At 35.6% G+C, this 19,907-nt stretch overlaps 2 protein-coding genes across 4 annotated transcripts in view; both read left to right on the top strand.

The window, feature by feature from the left end:
• The window catches only part of LOC107039481 (ELKS/Rab6-interacting/CAST family member 1), a 143,830-nt gene extending 135,702 nt beyond the window's left edge, over positions 1-8,128 (top strand). For 2 of the 3 annotated variants that reach the window (XM_015259100.1, XM_015259099.1), the window contains 4 exons: positions 1,436-1,596; positions 1,673-1,820; positions 1,901-2,115; positions 3,615-8,128. In XM_015259100.1, coding sequence (XP_015114586.1) covers positions 1,436-1,596; positions 1,673-1,820; positions 1,901-2,115; positions 3,615-3,642 — 552 coding nt within the window. In that variant the 3' untranslated portion in view covers positions 3,643-8,128. Of the gene's footprint in view, positions 1-1,435; positions 1,597-1,672; positions 1,821-1,900; positions 2,116-3,614 lie in introns of those variants that run through there. The other variant, XM_015259101.1, reaches the window with a different exon arrangement.
• A 5,477-nt stretch (positions 8,129-13,605) lies between these two features.
• Positions 13,606-17,944, top strand: LOC114841288. Its single transcript, XM_029126203.1, has 6 exons — positions 13,606-13,899; positions 14,603-15,009; positions 15,241-15,340; positions 15,398-15,499; positions 17,632-17,790; positions 17,873-17,944. Exons 1-6 carry the CDS (start codon positions 13,606-13,608, stop codon positions 17,942-17,944), a joined length of 1,134 nt encoding a protein of 377 aa, XP_028982036.1.
• Positions 17,945-19,907: the final 1,963 nt, after the last annotated feature.

Here is a 19,907-nt window from a genome sequence, read left to right as displayed (position 1 = left end):
AAATATTGAGGAAAAATTACGGAACAATTCACGTAATCCGCAATGGGGAATCGTTTTCCGGCAATTTTTATAGGAATGGAAGAGAAGAAATCTGAAACGTTCAGTGAATTTTCAGGTTCATCACCGAACCAACAACGAATTTGTGACGTCATTTTTCCCAACGAAGTAAAATCTTACAGAAACTTCCCGACTTATTATGCCTTCAAAATCAAAAATTCTTGAACATCCAACAATTTTTATGAAACTCGTGAGTCATTTTTACTTTCCAATCTATAAAATTTCTCAATCATTGGGGAAAAATTACGGAACAATTCACGTAATCCGCAATGGGGAATCGTTTTCCGGCAATTTTTATAGGAATGGAAGAGAAGAAATCTGAAACGTTCAGTGAATTTTCAGGTTCATCACCGAACCAACAACGAATTTGTGACGTCATTTTTCCCAACGAAGTAAAATCTTACAGAAACTTCCCGACTTATTATGCCTTCAAAATCAAAAATTCTTGAACATCCAACAATTTTTATGAAACTCGTGAGTCATTTTTACTTTCCAATCTATAAAATTTCTCAATCATTGGGGAAAAATTACGGAACGACTTGTTGTCCGCACAGCGGTGAGTCATCAGACGGGTGGTTAATTTTTACGGAACAAATCGTAGAATTTACGTGGCGATTCGTACTATTTCAGTTCCGACTCCCACCTTTTATTGAATTTAACTTCGCTCGCGAATTACGTTTCGAAACGTAATGTTTACGTTTTTTTCTGATAATTTTTATTGAATTTTTCTCTCTGTGTGCACGGAAAGGATATAAAATTATTTTTACTGTGGGAACATAGTAATTCTTAACCCCTTACGGGACGTGAATTGACGGGAATTAACGGGAGTCATGAAAAGAAATTGAGTTGATCGGTATTCTTTCATTCTTCGAAAAGACATTTGATGGGTTCTTTGTCGGTAGGGTCGCGAAAGGTACAGTTTTACAGTTGACCCTTATATCTTGACTCTTCGATTGTGAAAAACGTATTTTCTAGGAATATACCTTAACATATTAAAAATTCGTATAATTTGAGTAATTTCTTCTCGTTCAATAGTGAAAATTCACAAAAAAAAGAAAGCGTTTTCAACACTTTTGCGTGCGTTAAAAATTACTATGCTAAATCGTAAATGAATTCCACATCGCAAACGTTCAATTAAAATATATCAAATTGCTAAGTTTTTCCGGTACGGTCCTCGACTACTACGTTCACACCGTAATTTTTAATTTTATATTCTCCGTGCAGGCTCCCCGACATTTCAGCAAGCTTAATTTTTCACTCAAAATTTTATATATGAATCGCTTGTAGCCCCTCGAGGCGGATTACAGAGTTTATGAACTCGGTTTGTTAACTAATTCAATTTACGAAAAGCTTTAAACATCTTTTTACAATTCATCAGGTGGAGAAACTAGAGCAGAGAATAGCATCGATGCAATCCGCCTCGGCGCTGAAGTGCCACACTTGTAGGCCCTTACTGTCCAAACTCTCCAAGTGCGAGAAGAAACTCGAGCGTTTAACGGACGAACGTATAGTCCAACTCAAAGACCTTCATCACTTGAAGTAGGCACTTTAATTTGCATTTAAAGTCGCCATTGATAGTTTTTTAATGCCATTCACAATCAATCTCTATTTTTAGACGTGAAGCACTCAAAGCTGCCTTATCGGAGAAGGATGCACATCTGGCGCTATTGGAGCTATCAGGAATAAAGAATGCAGCCCAGGCAGATCAGGCGGAGAAGCTGAAGGTGGATAAGGAGAGATTGCTGGAGAGGCTGAAGCAAGAGGTTGAGCATTACAATTTTAATAAAACTTTACATCTCAGATAAACAAAACCTAATGTTCATAACTTTTTTTTCATCCTCAGGATAGAAGATGTATGGAACTGTCTGAGGAAGAGGAGGAATCCACTTCAAGCGGCGAATCAACTCCACTCCTCACGAGAATTCTGGAGCCAACACTCGCAAAAGAGGAGGACCTCGATTGTATTCGAGTGTTGGAGGGAGATAACCACGATGCTCCTCAGAGTGCCTCAGTGTCTTCCCGACCACTCAGTACTAATGGGCATGGGAACGGAGACGGGTGAATGCAATTTTACAAGCACATTCATAGAAAAAAAATTAATTTTTATTGAGATTTTTTTTTTCGGAAGATACTGTTAGGGTTCCCGGATTTTTTTCCCACCAAAAAAATTCCCCTGGAAAAAATTCCCTCGGAAACAAATTCCCGGAATTATTTCCCCTTACAAATGTGAAACACAATTACACAAACACATTACCAACGTCAATTGTATTTATTACATCCTTCAATCTTCGAAAACACGCCAGATGAGAATTCAACTTTTTCAATAGATCAATAATAAATAAATTACGTTACTGCAATAAATTAATTGTCAACATTTTCGAACCAATTCCCCCAAATAATTCGAATTAATCTCTTGCTCCAATAATCAATGAATCTTCATTAACAAGCATTCTCGTCCTACAAAGTCGCAGATTCATAAAAAAAAAACATTGACAACATTCAACAAAACATCATCTTACACTACTAAAACATCAATAAACAATGCTCAGGGGAAATTGTTCCAACTTGCTAATGTCTGAATAATGTAATGTCATGTGTAACTTGAAGGAGTAACCAGAATACTTTCCAACATTAACAATAAAGTTAAAAATTATAATATGTTCATTTTCCATTTTTGCTGGAGATTTTTTTTCGGTGATTTTCAGGGGAAAATATTCCGGTAAAATAATTCCGGGAATTTTTTTCGAGGAGGGGAGGGGGGAATCCGGTCACCCACTGTCGGTTGTCAATAAAATATCAAAAATTGTGGCGCCAATTACAGTTTGTCTTTCGCTGCAGTTTGGCGGTTCTCAATTTTCTCATTGAAACCAGCATTGAAAATGGCCGAAAATCGCTATTATTCATGCAATTATCGCCTAAATAAATAAATATTCAATTAAATATTTGCAAATATTAGTAAATGGTGGAGCTTAGACTATATCTTCTGTTATTCATCTTCAGTGTGATTTTTTGAGTGAAAAATTATTATTTCGCTACTTATACAATAGAAATGCATTTTTCAAAGAGCTTTCACTTGTTAATAATCGAGAATTGAATCGAATTGACTCATTTTTAATTATTCAGTTTGTGAGGGTTGTTGTTCTTTCACTCGTTAGCAATAATATCTCTATCAAATCGATCGCGCACTTTCAATTGTAACATAAAGTAATACATGAAATCGTAATCAAAATGATACTTGAGAAAACAACATTGATTAAACTCCTGTCGAGCAACGTCTCGATACGTCTGGAGTCACCGATAGACCCTCGACCACTTGAACATTCTACAATGTATTTGAATTTTGGCAATAGCTTGACACTCGACTCGGGACGGTTACCCGGTTTCGGCAGTTTACGTTGGCGCTAAGAAATTGCATATTCACTCATTTGGGGGATAATTGCATGAGTAATGGTTGGCTCAAGTAGAATTACCTTAGTAAAATCTTTTTTTTCTGTCAGTGAATCAAGCTTAACAGTCGACAACCCTGTAACTTCTCGAAAAACATTTTGATTTCTCAGAAAGTCAACTCAACAAAGAATGCGGTGAACATCTGGAGATAAGGGTCAGATAAATAGTCAAACGCTTGGAATACTCTCTCCAGACCCCTCGTGCTTCATCGTGCGCGCATGCGAGTAATGAACGACATCCCAAAGCAATTCTGTTTTTCGTTTGCGGTCTCTGTCGCATAATCAATCATCCCAAAGTTTCAATCATCTGGTTTTATTCGAAAGCTATTAAATTCAACGGCGAAGATTAGTGAACTGAGAAGGAGGAAGTTTTTGTCTGTCAGTGGCCTCGGCTCGTATCAATTCGTCAATTTTTTTAGTCACTCCAATCTATCCAAGAAAATATATCACTTGCAATCTGCGAGATACCAATCAATTATTTGAAATTTACCCCAGGATCACAACAATCTAAGCCTAATTGACAAATCTGGATCCACAGGATACAATTCCTCCTGGGAAATTATATCGATCGAACGAATTTCTAGGACGAAACAAAAAAATGAGGATAAATTAGGGAAAATTGTGTAACTGCATTAGATGAGATTTAGAAGAGTGAGGAGTGATGAAGACGTTATTGTGACAAATTAATTTCATTTGGATTTCTCGTCACGGGTCCAAAGATCGTCGTTGTACATGTATAGGAATAAACCGCAGTGTATTAGCGTAGTTTAGAGGGAGATGAGGATTGAGGATTGGCGAGATAAGAGGGTTTAAGTGAAGTCAAAGATTTATGATACGAATATTAAATTCTAATGTAATATTGCAATATTTCTGTAATAATGAAATGATGATAACTACGAATGAGATGTTTCTGTAATGTAAAACACAGCTCTAATCTGCTAATTCGAGGATTTATGGACAAAGGTGCTGAATCGTTTATCATGTTGACAATAATGACCGTTCGTATGCATCTGTCGTCGCCAGTGCGCTCTCGGGTAATTAGGGATCCCTCTAATCGTTGATATTCATAATATCGTTTGTAATAATGCGAAGCCAGATGGAATTTAATTTTTAGGTGATATTTATAGGTCTTGTTTTGCGGTTCTAAAATCAATGAGATTATTTATTTTCAAATGCCAAAATTGTAGGAGTGAATTAGTTGTGATGGTTAGACGGTCCATGTGTGAAAAATATTAATTTAGATCAAGTTCTAGGGATAGAGCGATAGTTGAAATGCTTAAAGTGTTATGATGTGGAAAGGCCATTTACCCGAGGCACTAACTATGCAAATTTTTGTAAATAATTTATTTACCCCCCTTCACATTGTTTCATCAGATTAAAATTCGAATAATGCGAGTATCTACTGATTATTGCCACCTTGTATCAATAATTCAGATTGAATTCATCCCCGGGAAATATTTATCGAGAGAATTATTTAAAAAATTGAAGATATATTGTCCATTCAATGTGAACGAAATCATGGCTTGTCTATCCAATAAATTGTTAGAGCCAAAGATTTATCGAAATGATGAATTCATGAACACATTTCCGTCGGTGAATTTTCAAGTAGAAACCAACAAATAATTAAAAATAAAACGAAAGTTGATTCAAGCTATAGGGAGGACGTAAATGGTGGGAGAAAATTGATAGCTTTCAAGTGGAAAGAAAAACAATTTATTCGGGGATTATAAGATAGTAGTTATGCAAATTAGCTGTTTTATGTGGTTTTACAGATTAAAAATTATAACTGTGAGAGAAAAATCAATGAAGAATTAAGATCGCGACAACAGGGTTGTTCGCTGGGCAATTTTATTTATTTAAAACGTGCCACCGTCATATCAAGCCTATATCATCGTGTTATGTCATAGCTAACAAAGTAAATTAAAATAATAAAACTAAAGAAGTGAATATAAAACGTTAAAAGAAGCACATTGTTAACGACGAATGATTTTTCAATGAATGCAGAAGAACTTCCTTCATACGTTCGAGGATTTAACAGAAATGAATATAAAGAAAATGAACAAAGTAACGAATTGAATTTTCTTGTTGACACGTATAAATACTATAAATTTAAAATGCTGTATTATTCATTATTATTATTGTCTGAGGATAATTCAGAGTTTCAGTGCACCGTGTTATAGATGATGAGCTATTATTCCTCGTATAGGGATAATTGACGACAATGGTATTACATGAAGATGAGTAATTATTAGTATTAAACGAAATGAGATTAATGAAACCAAAAAAATATTAAGTAATTTTCTCCATATGAATGTGCGTAAAAAATTAAGTCAAATTGAAAGAAAATAATAATAAATATGACAAATTGGCGGATTACTTCAATTGAATACAAAAACACTTCTCGTTATTGAAACATATAATTAATTCGTTAACAGCGGTGGATATTGGTGTTAATGAAAAATATTGAAATAAATCAATAATTCACCACCGCAGTGTGTGTATAACGATTCTCCCTCGGGACAAATGAGGGCTGTAACGATTATTTTTCGACTCGACTGTTTAGTATTTAACGAATGTTTTTATGTGAATAACAATTAAAAATGGAACAAAATGAAGAAAATGATTAATAATTGAAATATGGCATGCAAATGTAGTTTGCAGTCTATTCGCACTTTTTATGGCTTTGGACTTGGATCCTAAACGTTTTTTTATTCTCCAGAGAACAAACAGGTTAATAATGAAAGAGAGAGAGAGAGAAAGAGAGCGAGTGAAAGTGTGAGAGGGAAATGAAAACCAAAAAAACAATGAGACAGATTAAAAAAATGCAAAAACCAAATACTAAACAATTTCTACGTGTTATCGCTACATTAATATTTTTAAGCAAGTAAATAAGAATTCAAATTCGCGTGAACATATTTATTTATAAGTTATCAACTGTGAAGATATTATTTAATTAATTAGTGAATAAATTGTATCGTCAGAGTTTTAATCGATGAAAAAGCAAAAAAACATGAAAATGGTCCATAAGTGGCACTCGCGTGTACATATTTATTAACATTAATGGAACGATATGTTGAGGATTGTGGAATGATAAATGAAGATTATTATTATAATTGAACCAAAGTATTCGCCTATGGAGTCAGCACGCCTCCGATCAGATTCACGATTGAATTATGAGAACTCCCTCCAGGGATTGATGATAATTCAAACAATTAATTAAATCATGTCAATGGAGAAAAACAAGTTATAGTTGAAACCAATAGAACAACGTGAATTGAAGTTCGGAGGGGAGTGAGAGGAGAGGAGAGGTACATGAGAAAAATAGCCTTTAAGTTTAAACTCATAAGTTCTATCGATTAAGGCTAAAGGTATAACAAAAAAACAAATGAAAATAAAAATTATTAAAGTATATTGTTGCAACTGCCATGCTGTGTGCCATTATACTGCGTCACGTTCGTCATTAAATGAGGTATGAAGGAAGAGTATTGACAATGGTAAATGCTGAGAGATTGAGAATAATAACCAGCCAATGTAGATGGGAAAAAAATTGTCTATTTCCATGAGCGCTGTGTAAAAAGCCTCGAGTAGTTGAGTATTGTGAGGGTTTACGAGTGGATATTAAAGTTATCTTTCCCGGTGCACATCTCGATAATCTCAGTTGACTTCTCTCGTCCTACCGACGCTTTTCATACTAAAAAAAGAAATTTTAAAAAGGAAAACAACGTCGTATTCTCTGCTTTTCTTAATCGCATCAAAAGACATTATACGCAAATTATGAGGGAGAAATCAAGCACACCGAGAGTCACGTTGGATTTCTCGAGATTACATTGACGAAATTGGATAATCAAGTGCGTAATTCTCGATTTAGTAGAAGGAGTGATGGAATAATTCCAGTCTGTATAACTCATGTTGTTTAATGTGGTTTATCTCGGTTGCAAGTAATTTCAGTAGAAAATACCACAAGAGATTTTTTCTGGGAAATTAAAAAATGCTTTATTAACGAGATATTTGAATAACTGATAAAATTCATGACATTATCTTGGCAATGATTTTTTAAAAATGAAAACTTTGTTGAAATTTTTATGCGAAAATTCCATCAGCCTTAAAAAAATTTCTACGTTAATTCGGATTGTTTCATCACTCTGCTACTTAATTGTGTTCACTATTATGCAGTTGATCATTCTTTTCATCTCAATTAGATCAGTGAATGATCCTCTAACGTTCAGATATCAGAAGAATCAACTAAATTCATTAGAAATGCGATCGTGCTGGTTATAAAACTGGAGGATCGTTTTTCAAAGAATGAAACAGCTAATCTCTTACTCTACATTGAGCGTAATCCACTAAACTTCTTCAACAATAATTCTGTAATCGAAATTTTCCCTTCAAATCTGGTGAACAACTCAAGCGTGATTTTCGGAGGTGAAAAATATGGATTGAAAAAAAAATGAAAGCATATGTTGAATCCATCATTATAGATTTCAAGCACAATAACGACTAGTAGGGCCAGGCACAATAAAAAAATGGCCGTCACGTTGTAGACAGCGATCTGTTAGAGCGACAAGTCATATTAAGTACCTATATCGCGAAATATTAAATGAATAAACACATATTGTCTATTGTCATTGATTATTTGTTTATTTTCCCTTATCCACTTGTCCCGTCCTGTGTTTTTGCTTCTGAATGGAAGCATGGTATTTGTTGGATTGTTACATTCTCTAATTTTGCCGGGAAATGATGTAGAATGGTATGAAACGCGAAGAAATGATGATGAGAGCCAACAGATATGGCCGAGGGATTATTTATTTATGAAATCTCTCCTTCGGAGTAAAATCCCATGGAATTTTTGATAATGGTCAAAAATATGAAAAAAATTGCAAGTCTCACTGACTTTATCTAAAAGCATATCCTGTATATTACAACTACGGCCGAAGCCCCTGATTAGAGAAGATTTACTTTTATTCTAACTAGAAATGAAAAGTACGGTACCGTGTCGCAACGCGCCGAATCATGTCACGGGATTATTTCACACGGAAAGACTTCCACTTTTTTTTCACACAAAAACTTCGTGAGTGAAAAATTCATAAAAAATTGTAGTCCCAATTATCATAAGAATAAAGGGCTCTGCACTTGAGGGGTCAAGAGTCAAACTAGGGAGACCAGAGAGTAGTCACAACGGTCAAACATGACAGACGATCATGTGTGACAGTGACTGTCATCAGGGGAACAGTTTTTGTGATCTGATACATAGCATTGAGAGAGATATGAACTTCATCTCGCACTACGATCTAACATCAACCGAGGGGCTGGTTACTCCTCAATCGAGTGACTCAGTGATTTCCAGAATCAGATGATTTCCTGTGATTTCCTGTTGATTTCTGTGATTTTTCGAACGATTTTTGTGATTTCTCAATCAACATTAGAAATCATGATTTCTTTTAATTTCTTGTGATTTCCATGATTTCTATTAGATTCCAATGATTTCTTGATTTCCAGAAATCACTGGAGAAATCATGATTTCGGGACCAGAATAGGACATCTGTCGATAATGGCAGTTTTCTACATGACGTTACAATACGTACACGGAGAGAAATGTTCAGTAAAAATTACGGAACTCACAATTCGCTCACCGATTATGGAATCGACTCAGAAAATTTAAGTGACGGTATCGTAGTTTTTCACAGGAGATTCAGATAAAAATTACGGGACGCTCCGGAATTACGGGAAAGATACGTCATTTTTATCGAATATTTCTCTCCGTGTAAGGATGTCAAAAACTTCATAGCGTCACATTCCGGGATTGGGTGATTTCGACCGCACAGATATCATAACAAAAATTGTAGAGTTGAAACTGCAAAATCAATTTCGATTTTACACTTATCGATGATTTCTCATGATTTCGGAAATCACTTGATTTCCAGTGATTTCCATTGATTTCTGGTGATTTCTTCCTTAATTTCCAGTCGCGTGGTCCAGTGATTTCCTAAGTGACTAGCCCCTCGACATCAACCGACAAATGGGCACAGATCACGGAATTATATGAAACTAGTTTAAGTTGGTCAAATTGTCCTCTCAACCAGTTCTGTGTCGTAAACACAGTACTCCATACCAAAAATTTTGATTTCTATATGGATTATTACCTTTAAATCCAGATGAAAACAAGTGGACAATTGCATTTTTTATAAATGAGTATAATTATCGCTAATAAATTAGCAATTCGCTTCCGAATGGTTCTCTTTTTGTAATTCTTATTTCACTGTTCTCTTCTTCGATTTTTTCGTGTCATAGCATTATCATCAATTGAAATGCCATCAAAATTTTGCGCATTATCCATTCTTGTTTGCTCTATTTGGCTCCAATTTTAACGGGCTGCATGTTTTAAAAAACCCCGTCAGAAATAACTTCACCAAATATTATTTTATTCTTGAGATGCACGCACGAAAAAATGTAATAGAAAAACCTATCGAATTCGTTAGAAAATTCTATTGAATTTCTATTGAACTGTCTATCAATTTTTGGCTGATTCTATTGACATGTTCAATAGAAAAAGTCAACAGAATTCGATTTTTCTATACAACTTATTCTTTTCATATATTTAATAGAATTTGCTCGACTCAAATTTTCTAAGTTTTTTTCACTCTATTTTTCTTTTCTTGTCATCAAGAAAATCAAACGAAAAAACTTAGAAAATTTGAGTCGGGAAATTCTATAGAAAATATCTCAATAGAATAAGTTATATAGAAAAATTGAATTCTATTGACTTTTTCTACGGAATATTTTCTATTAAATATTTCAATAGAATAGGCCAAAAACTAATAGAACAGTTCAGTAGAAATTCAATAGAATTTTCTAACGAATTCGATAGGTTTTTCTATTAAACTTTTTCGTCCGTGTGTTCTGGGGTTCAAACCAGCTGCTTCTCAATGACGAAAAAAACTTTCGCCGATTCCGCCTGGTATTCTGAAAGATGGATTCAAATTCTGTGTCTGGAATCAGAAATCTCGCTGTGAATGTGATATGTCCCGTACGTTACTATAAAATTTATGCAGTTTTTGACAACCTGATTCTACCGATTAATAAATAGAGTGAGAACATTGATTATCTGGCTTCGTACACACATTGTATAATATCTCATGTCAAAATGATGGGCCAGTACATAAAATATAAACCTTGCTTATTCTAGGCGCAGTTTGTTTCGTCACGAAAGAGTGTTAATGAAAACGGTAATATGAAACACTGTCATGTATTACAATTTAATTAGAATACTCAAATAGTTTACTATGCTTGTCTAATTATGATTGCCTATTATAATCATTCATATACGTCAGTGCCTGACCTAAATATATCATCTTTAATTCAAATTTTGATCAGAGTGACGTCTTTTTGTGATTTATTCAGGGTCACATGATACCTTCTCACCAATGTTATTTTGTTACCATGGTCGAGTAAATTATCAAACTGATGGGATGACGGAAGTTTGTCCCAAGGACGGGGATAATTTGTTTATGACAAGAATGTGATTTCTTAAACCAAATCTTGTTGAATCAATTTAATCAATAGTTTGTAAGTCTTAAATTCAAAATGTTTTAATGGAAAAACAACTTGACTTGGTTCGAGAAGTCTCTTTCTTAGGGGAGGGTAGGGCAAAACGGGCCAGGCGGGCAAAATGTACCGCAGGGTAAAACGGACCCCTAGGGCAAAATGGACCACTGACAGAAAATTGATAATTTTTGTTTTTGCTTCCGCATGGAAGCTTTGTAATCGTGTTTTTCTTTCAATTCCTTAATTTTGGGTGAAAATGCCTAGAAATGTCATGAAGCATGCCGTCCCATAAAAATTTTTCAAGATATCGTCGGTTTTGTATTTTTTTTATCAGAATTCAATTTTGCGCACTACGACATGGGTGAAAGTCAGGGAAACCTTTTCAAACTTTGGAATCTAGTTAGGATTATCAAGGAATATTCCTATCTCAAATTTTAGGTCGATATATTTGATAGTTCTTAAGATGGAACAATTCACTCAAAATTCTTGCGAAAAAAAATTGACGCATCTATATTTCACTTTTCATTTTCACATCAGGATAACTGAGAATATGGATTAGACCATATGGCATGAATATAGGGTTTAATTTTTTGGAAACAAGCATTTGGAACCATTCGGAAGCCTACTACCACTGAAATTGGTAGAAATGAAAATACGAGAAAAGAAAATACGAGAGTAGCTGTCATGGACCGGCGACGGTGGCCGAAGCGGTTAAATCGTTCGGCCGGACAGCGGGACCCGTGAGGCGCGGGTTTCGAGTCCGGTTTGGGGCAATTGCGATTTTTAATCTTTCGGAAACTGTCGAACGGAAGTCTAGACACCGAGAATCATCGGAGAAGGGTTAGGAAAACATTCTCCGATGAAGCTCGGTCGATGGACGCCCGTGTCGACCAAGGTTTTCCATGGTTTCCCTTGTTCACCAGGAGAGTCTGTACGTGGGGTACAGCTCCTTGGGGTACAATGCGACACGGTTGGAGAGGAAGTCGGCCCATGAAACCGCAAAACATGTAAAAATCCGAATAGGGTACATATGGCAATAAATAGAAATAGAAATAGAGTAGCTGTCATATGTAATCCGTCAAATGGCTTCTGCCGCGCTCCTTGTTTAGACGAGAAATAAATATAAACATATCCGTTTTGCCTTTAGACACACAGATTCCTAAGAAATATTGGTTTTTCAAAGTCATTTGTGGTTTGAGATGATTAGCAAATCTGATCAAATTGCGGTTCAACGACACTTCTCGTCTATAAAACCCCTGCGACGGTTACGATCTCAGAAACTCACTTTTAATTCAACACATTCAGTGTCCCTGATTTAAAGGAGAGAGAAAAAAAATGAAAATTACCAATTTTTTATCAGTGGTCCGTTTTACCCTGCGGTCCGTTTTGCCCTACCCTCCCCTATTATGTTGACAAGTACAAAATCTCGTGACGAAAGTTATCTTTTCTCACTATGAGATATTTTCTTCTTTTCAATTTTCGAGGCAGAAGTTTCTTGATACAAGTAAACACGTACTTCTCAAAAAACTTGTTTTTCCCAGTGTGCGTGACAAAGTCTCCTTCCAGTAAAGGTCTTCATTAGCTGTAAATCAATGAATGAATAGCTAAATGAATAATTAAGAGCTTAGTAACTTCACCTTCACCGGAATATCCTTTTCTTACATCATAACATATCGTGAGTTTCGGTGTAATCTAACCGCCACTCAGTTGAGGTACTCTACTAGCTAAATGTCTTAGCGATTGAAACCACAGTGGTACATCACTAATTTTTGGTCATGATGCACACTGATAGAAAAAATCTCTGACACGACAGAAGTGGTTTCTTGAGACAAGAGAATGGGGTTTTGACCATGAATCTCTTGATACAAGAGATTCTTAGTTTCACCTAATTGAAGTATATTCTGAGAGGAAGATGTGTGCCCTTAGGACCGATTTACTTGATTGGAAACCCTATCACCTCTGTCGAAAATCATGAAAAACAGAATTATCTATAGCGAAAAGTACGAATTCTTCACACAAGAGAATAGAAACTTCATCAGATTGATATTAAATGTAAGCAAGATTACTTTCCGCCAAGAGATTCTTGCCAGCGAGTCTGATCTAATATGGAAAGCATTATGATGCACGCGAAACTTCCTGCTCTTTCCGTCTAATATTTAATACTTTATGCCAAGTTCCCCTATTTCTTTGATCCAAAGTCATGAAGAATTCATTCAGTTAAAACGGCGCGAATGATGTAGTTTCTTGAGCCAAGAACTTGTACTCTACGTGTCAGAGATTTTTTCTATCAGTGCATCATATTCTATGTTATTAGGCCCAATAAACCGCAATTCTTCGGTGTAGGTCGCGGTTTTCGGGCCCAATGACATGAAATATTGTATTTCACAAGGCGACAAAAGTATTATTATCTGACTTGTGTGATTGTAATCAGTCACATTCGTCGAATAATCCTTTTATCGCCTGATGACATAATATACTATTTCAAAGGTATCGGCATAAATATACTCAGCTCGTTGCATAATTGATTTGTGACTCAATTCAAATCTTCCGCCGCATCGCGATGGGTAAACGGTCGACCCCGGAGTTTGCAATCCAATGGACTAAATCAACAACTGGGATTCTATTCACGTGGCCAGAGAGTCCGAAAGCAACACGAACCATAGTAATCATTCTGAAAATCGGGTGGTGGGTTTTCTTGACTGTTGCCGCATTACAGATCATGCTATCATTTTACACAGCATGTAGAGTACGAAACAGTTTTATGCAACTCATTCATAACTTATTCGACACATTCAGCATGGTCCAAGTCGTTTTTAGAATGATTATTGGGAAACATCATCATCATCGGTTTCAGGTGAGCAGTGGTCTGAAGAAGTAATTCATTCTTCCTTTATTTAAGAACTCAGTGATTGTTGATTGCAAAATTCAATGGTTCTTAATCTGAAAACGTTGCTCACGTAAAATGAATGGGCTGTCAGTAACAAGTTTCTTATTTTTTGCACAATGCGGTGTAGAACCATGAGTTTTTTAAAATAAGTATGTTGATTCGAGAAGCTACAGGGAGATAATATAAAATAAAAAATTACAACGTGAACCTAGTAATCGAGGACTATATCGGAACAACTTTAACGTTTGATTCATATTAACCAAATTTTTACTTGTGTGAAATTAAATTTTACTTTTATTCTACTACCTTCTACTAAACCAACTCGTAACTTTTACTATGTTGAAGCGTAAATTTTGAGTGTGGCAGGTTTGATTTCGATTACTAGATTCAAACAGTAAAAAACGATTTTTCGTGAAGTGCTGCGTTACAGCACGTAGGAAAAAATCGTATAGAAACTTTCTATACGATTTTTTCATACGTGAGTAGACGCGCGATTCCACTAGAATTCTTGAGGCGCGCGATGAGAGAATCTCTCATAGGTTTTTCCGTAAAAATAGGGCCAAATATCGCCGCAGGCGGCGGTGTTCAATTGCTGAAATCACTCATATGTAACAATCCATCGATTCACCGTGTTCAGTCGTCGAAGTTCCTCTTTTCGTTCGATTTACAGTATTTAATTGAAGAGATCGAGTCCTTCATGTTGAATGCCAACGCTCATGAACGGGAAGTACTTTCAAGGTGTGTAAAACGAGTAGCTCCTTTTCACCTCAGCTATAATATCCTCGCTATCAGTGCATCGCTGGGTTACATACTGGGTCCTGTCACACTTGAGCGGTCATTACCGAATAAATTGGAGTATCCATTTGCCGTGGATGAACATCCTACTTACGATATTGTCTATTTATGGGAAAGCATAGGAGTTATTCAATGTTATTGTTCTACCGCTTTTATTTGTCAAGTGAGTCTCCTCCTTTGGTATGGAACAATACAACTTGAAATTCTCGCTGGAAAAATGAAAAAAGTCAGCAGCGCTCAAGAACTGAAAGAGTACATTAACATACATCATCATATACTTTGGTAATTAATACTTTTTTTATTCCAATTAGTTTACAAATAAAACTATGCAGTGTCTCATTTTTTGACACACAATATGCCATTTAATATTTGAAAAATGGCAAAATTTCCCGGACTGGTGGCCCACTAACTCAATATCTTCTGTAGATGTATGCGTGGAGACAATTTTGGCAGAGATTTTTCATTGTTTTACAAAATCTACTGAGGAGACCGCTTACACTGCTCATTTTACAGGTATATCGATGAATCCATCAAAACCGTCCGACCCGTGGTTTTGACGACAGTTGCAATGGCTACGTTAACCATCCTGTGTGGCGAAATCACCATAGTTGGTGTAAGTCTATGGAATGAATGATCACCATTCGAGACTCAATGGTTTTACTTCCCACAGAATGGACCAATCGTTGAAAAAATGCAGTTTGTGGTGATTGTAGTTGCATACTCGATAGAACTCCTTTGTGTTGCATGGGCTGCAGAGAGTTTAACTACAGCGGTAACTCATGATTTTTTACCTAATTGCATTGATTTCACTTTAACAGTCAGTTCATATATTCGCTTTTTTGCTTCAAACTATATACAAAGAATTTATGGACTTCGTACAATTATGTCTGCTATGATGTATTGCTAGATTTAGCGAATTTTTACTTTTTTTCATTTCCTGGAAAATCATTGATTGGATTCACGTAAGAAAATGTGCTACTTTGGATTTCATCATCATTTAAAGATTTCAAAGTTTCATCATTAAGGAATTATTTTTATGGCTTTCTGTACCTGAACGGTAGAAAAGAAAAGTGCTCTGATAGAAAGGATTAGTTATTGTTAACGAATGGATTTGGTTGAAGTCTAGGGTCTATTCGGTCTCACCAAACCGATTTGTTAATAGTCAACAAATGCACATTTGGGGAGCTTTGTTTGACTCGACTTTCACCTTTCAAGTGAACCATTCGTTAACTATAATATTAACGAATATGTCAAGTTTCGCAGGAAAAATCCTTCGCGCAAGCGCTCGGGATTTTTTTAAACTGCGAAATTTGACACATTCGTTTGTATGCAGAGAAGGTTGAGGGAAATACTCCGATTCATTTTGAAGCTCGAGGGATATTCGGCGGATTATTTCCCCCATCACCATTTCGATAAATAGAATTGTGGTATTCGGCGTTATCGTGGTAAATTCGACAATTTTTCGTTATTCTGCTTGGCAACGGGAAAATTACTGAACGACGGGGTATTATCGATATAATTCTGTTCTGATTGGATCACGGGACATCGAATTTTGCAATTCTATTGTTCGGAAGCATGATGGGGGAAATAATCGTTTGTATGCAACGAAGTTATCAGGAAATACCCGATCATTTTGAAGCTCTCGGGGTATTATAACCGAATATTTAATTTTATTTTTATTTATTTATTTTGGTCATATTCAACTCTACCATTCATTAATAGTTAACGAATCTCGTTTGAAATGAATGAATCGGTCTATCATCTGGAGCGGATGGAAGGTGGGGGGTGGGGGAAGGAGCAATTCATAATTCTCACAAAAGCGGACAGAAAAATTCTAACGAAATTCTCGATTCTCGTATGGATGTCGTGACTCAATATTGTATCGTATCGTTTTGACGTCATAATGAAAGATCATTTATAATCTCAGTTATCGACAGCGTTTCCCGTTGCGTGTCAATATTATCGATTTTTGCAGCATCGCTAGATAAATATTTCTCCAGAAATCTAAAAAAAACGTGAAAACAGCATGACCCCGGCAATACAAATATTCTTAACTCTAGTCTAGTCACCAAACGCGACCCTGCGACTCTGGTCACCTCCACGGGGATTCCCCGCCGTATTATTTAGGCTCCAGCATTGCCGAATTCACTCTACACTGCCCGGGCGCTTTTAGCGAGTTTCCGGCAACGTCGCATCATGGGCAATTGCATTTAACCCTCCTGAACTGGCTCAATGAGCACCGCGCCGCTCGTTTTGAATTTTTCTTTTTTCAACGAAATGAGATGCAATAAAAATCTGAAAAAATTACAATGCCTACTTTTGACTGTATTGAATTTTCTGGCAATTTTTATTGCATTTATATTCGCATTGATTGAGTACCAGAAAACTTTGAAAATTTTTCCTGGTTCTATCACCATTTCCTATTCATTAGAAATTTAAATCTTCCGCTGAACCCAAAATTAATCATTTTTTTTCAAACTTTTTTTTCACAAATGGTAAAATAATACGGGCGGTGCTGTGCTAACCGAGTCAGTTGACTCGGCCGGTGGGCGAGCGCCAGTTCAGGAGGTTAACATGGGAAAAAAGAATTCATCCGTTGGAAATAATTCGTTTTCTTTAGGAATTTCGGCCAATATGTTGTTTTAAAAAATTACTATAATTCGTTAGACACTTCAGTTGACGAAGTCAAATTTTTTTAACTTTCTCGGCTAGCCATTAAATTGTAATTAAAGAAAAACGACGCGCGGCGGGGTTTCCTTCATATGGTGACCAATCTAGGGTTAAAGCACAATGTCATTAGTGACAAGTTACCATGGGACCCCTCTTAAACTTGTCACCCTTACCCAGTAGAGTAGCCGATTCGCTCCAGAATGTCGTCCATTCACTTTTGGTATAATTACTCAGTGCGAAGATGTCGGTTGGGAGCTGTACAACTCTCCGTGGCTGCAAAATTCAAAAGAATTGAACAGGGCTGCCATTTTCGTGATGCAGAGATGTCAAAACCCGCCGGTAATTGCCATCAGCGGATTGTTGCCGAAATTATCCATGAGCTGGTATGCAACGGTAGGCTAAATTTCACGCTCAGGATTTCATAAAAAGTAAGGAAATGAGTAATCTGATGGATAATATTCTTTTCTTGTTCCAGTATATATCAAGCACATATTCTTTTTTCACAACACTACGTGTTATACTTCGGAAAATTGAGGACGATTTGTGAAGTAATTTAATATTCATTCAATTTATGGGAGAGCAAATAACGGTTCTTGTCACCATTTTCCCTTGCTATATGTGTAATATCGAGAAATTCCGAATATAGAGTTCTATTACCTTTATTGTAGGAGAATAACTTGGAATATTCTATTTGTAAGAACATAAATTCAGTGTTTCCAATGAATATTGTACATTCAATGTATTATAATAGTGAAGTGCTCGTGTAAATGAATGCATTTATGTTTGAATTGTGTCTCAAATTTGAACTCAAAAGCCTTTCAAAAAAAATCCCCATATGATAGTTATAATTTTTGTCTAAAGATATAAAGATAACAACAGAATGGAATGTTCACAAAACATCGATTGTATATTGTGACGCGGCGCACACCCAGAAAATCGGTCATTTGATTCAATTATAACTCTTTGTTTGCAATTTTTTTTACTTATTTCAAAAAATTCGTTGTTAGAAATTTATAAATTTGTTCGCTTATTCCAAGTAACGCTTATTCCGCTATTCAATTTCAATTCAAATCAATTTATTAAAGACAAATCTGTGGGAAACTTCCCTTACAGAGTGGAGAAAGCATCGATTGTACACTGAGAGAAAAACGACAAAGTTCTGAAACAAGTCTTATTTGTGCCAAGAAAATAGTTTTTTGAAAATTTTCAAAAAAGGATTTTTTTGTGCCAAACATGCAGAGAGTGCGCCGGAATGAAACATTGTTGTCGCAAAAATAGATTTAGTGGTTGAAAAACAATTGCATTCTCTGTACACGCAAGAAATGTCATTTCTAGCACTACTCCTTTATTATTCCATACTCCCATACGTATTTTGCTCCCGAAAAATCTTTGTTTTATTTGAAACAAGGAATAGTAGTTTTTCGTTTCGGCTGTCTAATAATTACAGACACAAAATGAACTCTTAAATGAAACAATAATAATGATATGATAGCAATCTTGTGACTTAGAGGTAAAATATTTGTTGATAAATTTTCCTCTGCATGAGATATTTACATCTTGAAAAGGTACCGTCACGTATGAAATAATTCAATAGGCTTATCCTATAGGACTTCCTATAGGATTTCCTATAGGTTTGCCTATAGAACAATTCTATGGAGAATTGAAACACTTTCTATAGGATTTCGTTCCCAAGTCTGCGGGAATTAAGATTTCCTATAGATGAAAGATCTATAGAGGATTCTTTGTAGGATGACTTATAGGATTTTTTATTCAGGGAGAACATTGTTTAAATAACCATGGAATATCTATAGGAAAGATGACTATGGGAACTGGGCCATAGCAATTCGTTTATAGGGAATCTGTTCATGGGAATTTGATTGTTTATAGAAATTGTTCCATGAATAACCATGGGATTTCTATCGGGGAGATGTCTATGGGAGATGTCTATGGGAATTGAGCCAAAAATTCGAATCCCTATAAAAGACTTCATATGGCTCAATTCCTATAGGAAGTCCTATAGGATAAGCCTATTGAATTTTTTCATACGTGGTCTGTTGTGAATTATCCGCCTCTTGACCCAAATATTTCGTTGCTGTCGAAAGCAGAACAATTATTCATGTTTGACACTTTCAAATTCGAACCAAACAAATTCTTTTTTGGAAATTTTCAACTATCGATTTTGTTGGGCCAAACAAGACTTGTTTGACAGCGTGTTTGTTTTTCTCTCAGTGTATAGAGATATCAGATACATGGAAATCAGGAAAATACATACATCTTATATTTATACAAAATTATTTTTTTGTCAACTTTCGTTTTTAGATTATATCTTTATTCATTCATTCATTTGGATGGAGAAATTCCCTGCACACAAATGAAGTCATATAAAGAAAACTCGTGCTTTGCACTCGTGATTTTTAAAAATTTTATTGCATCCAAACCGTTGGTTTATTCTGCTTAAATAATTTTTTTAAAAATAGGATATTAGATGGAAAATACACAGTTACTGAGGT

Source organism: Diachasma alloeum, unplaced genomic scaffold, assembly GCF_001412515.2.
Source record: "Diachasma alloeum isolate Michigan unplaced genomic scaffold, Dall2.0 Dall_scaffold_00300, whole genome shotgun sequence".
Taxonomy (NCBI): Eukaryota; Metazoa; Arthropoda; class Insecta; order Hymenoptera; family Braconidae; genus Diachasma; species Diachasma alloeum.
The sequence above is the reverse complement of the archived record's forward strand: the minus strand, read 5'-3'. Positions and strand labels throughout refer to the sequence as shown.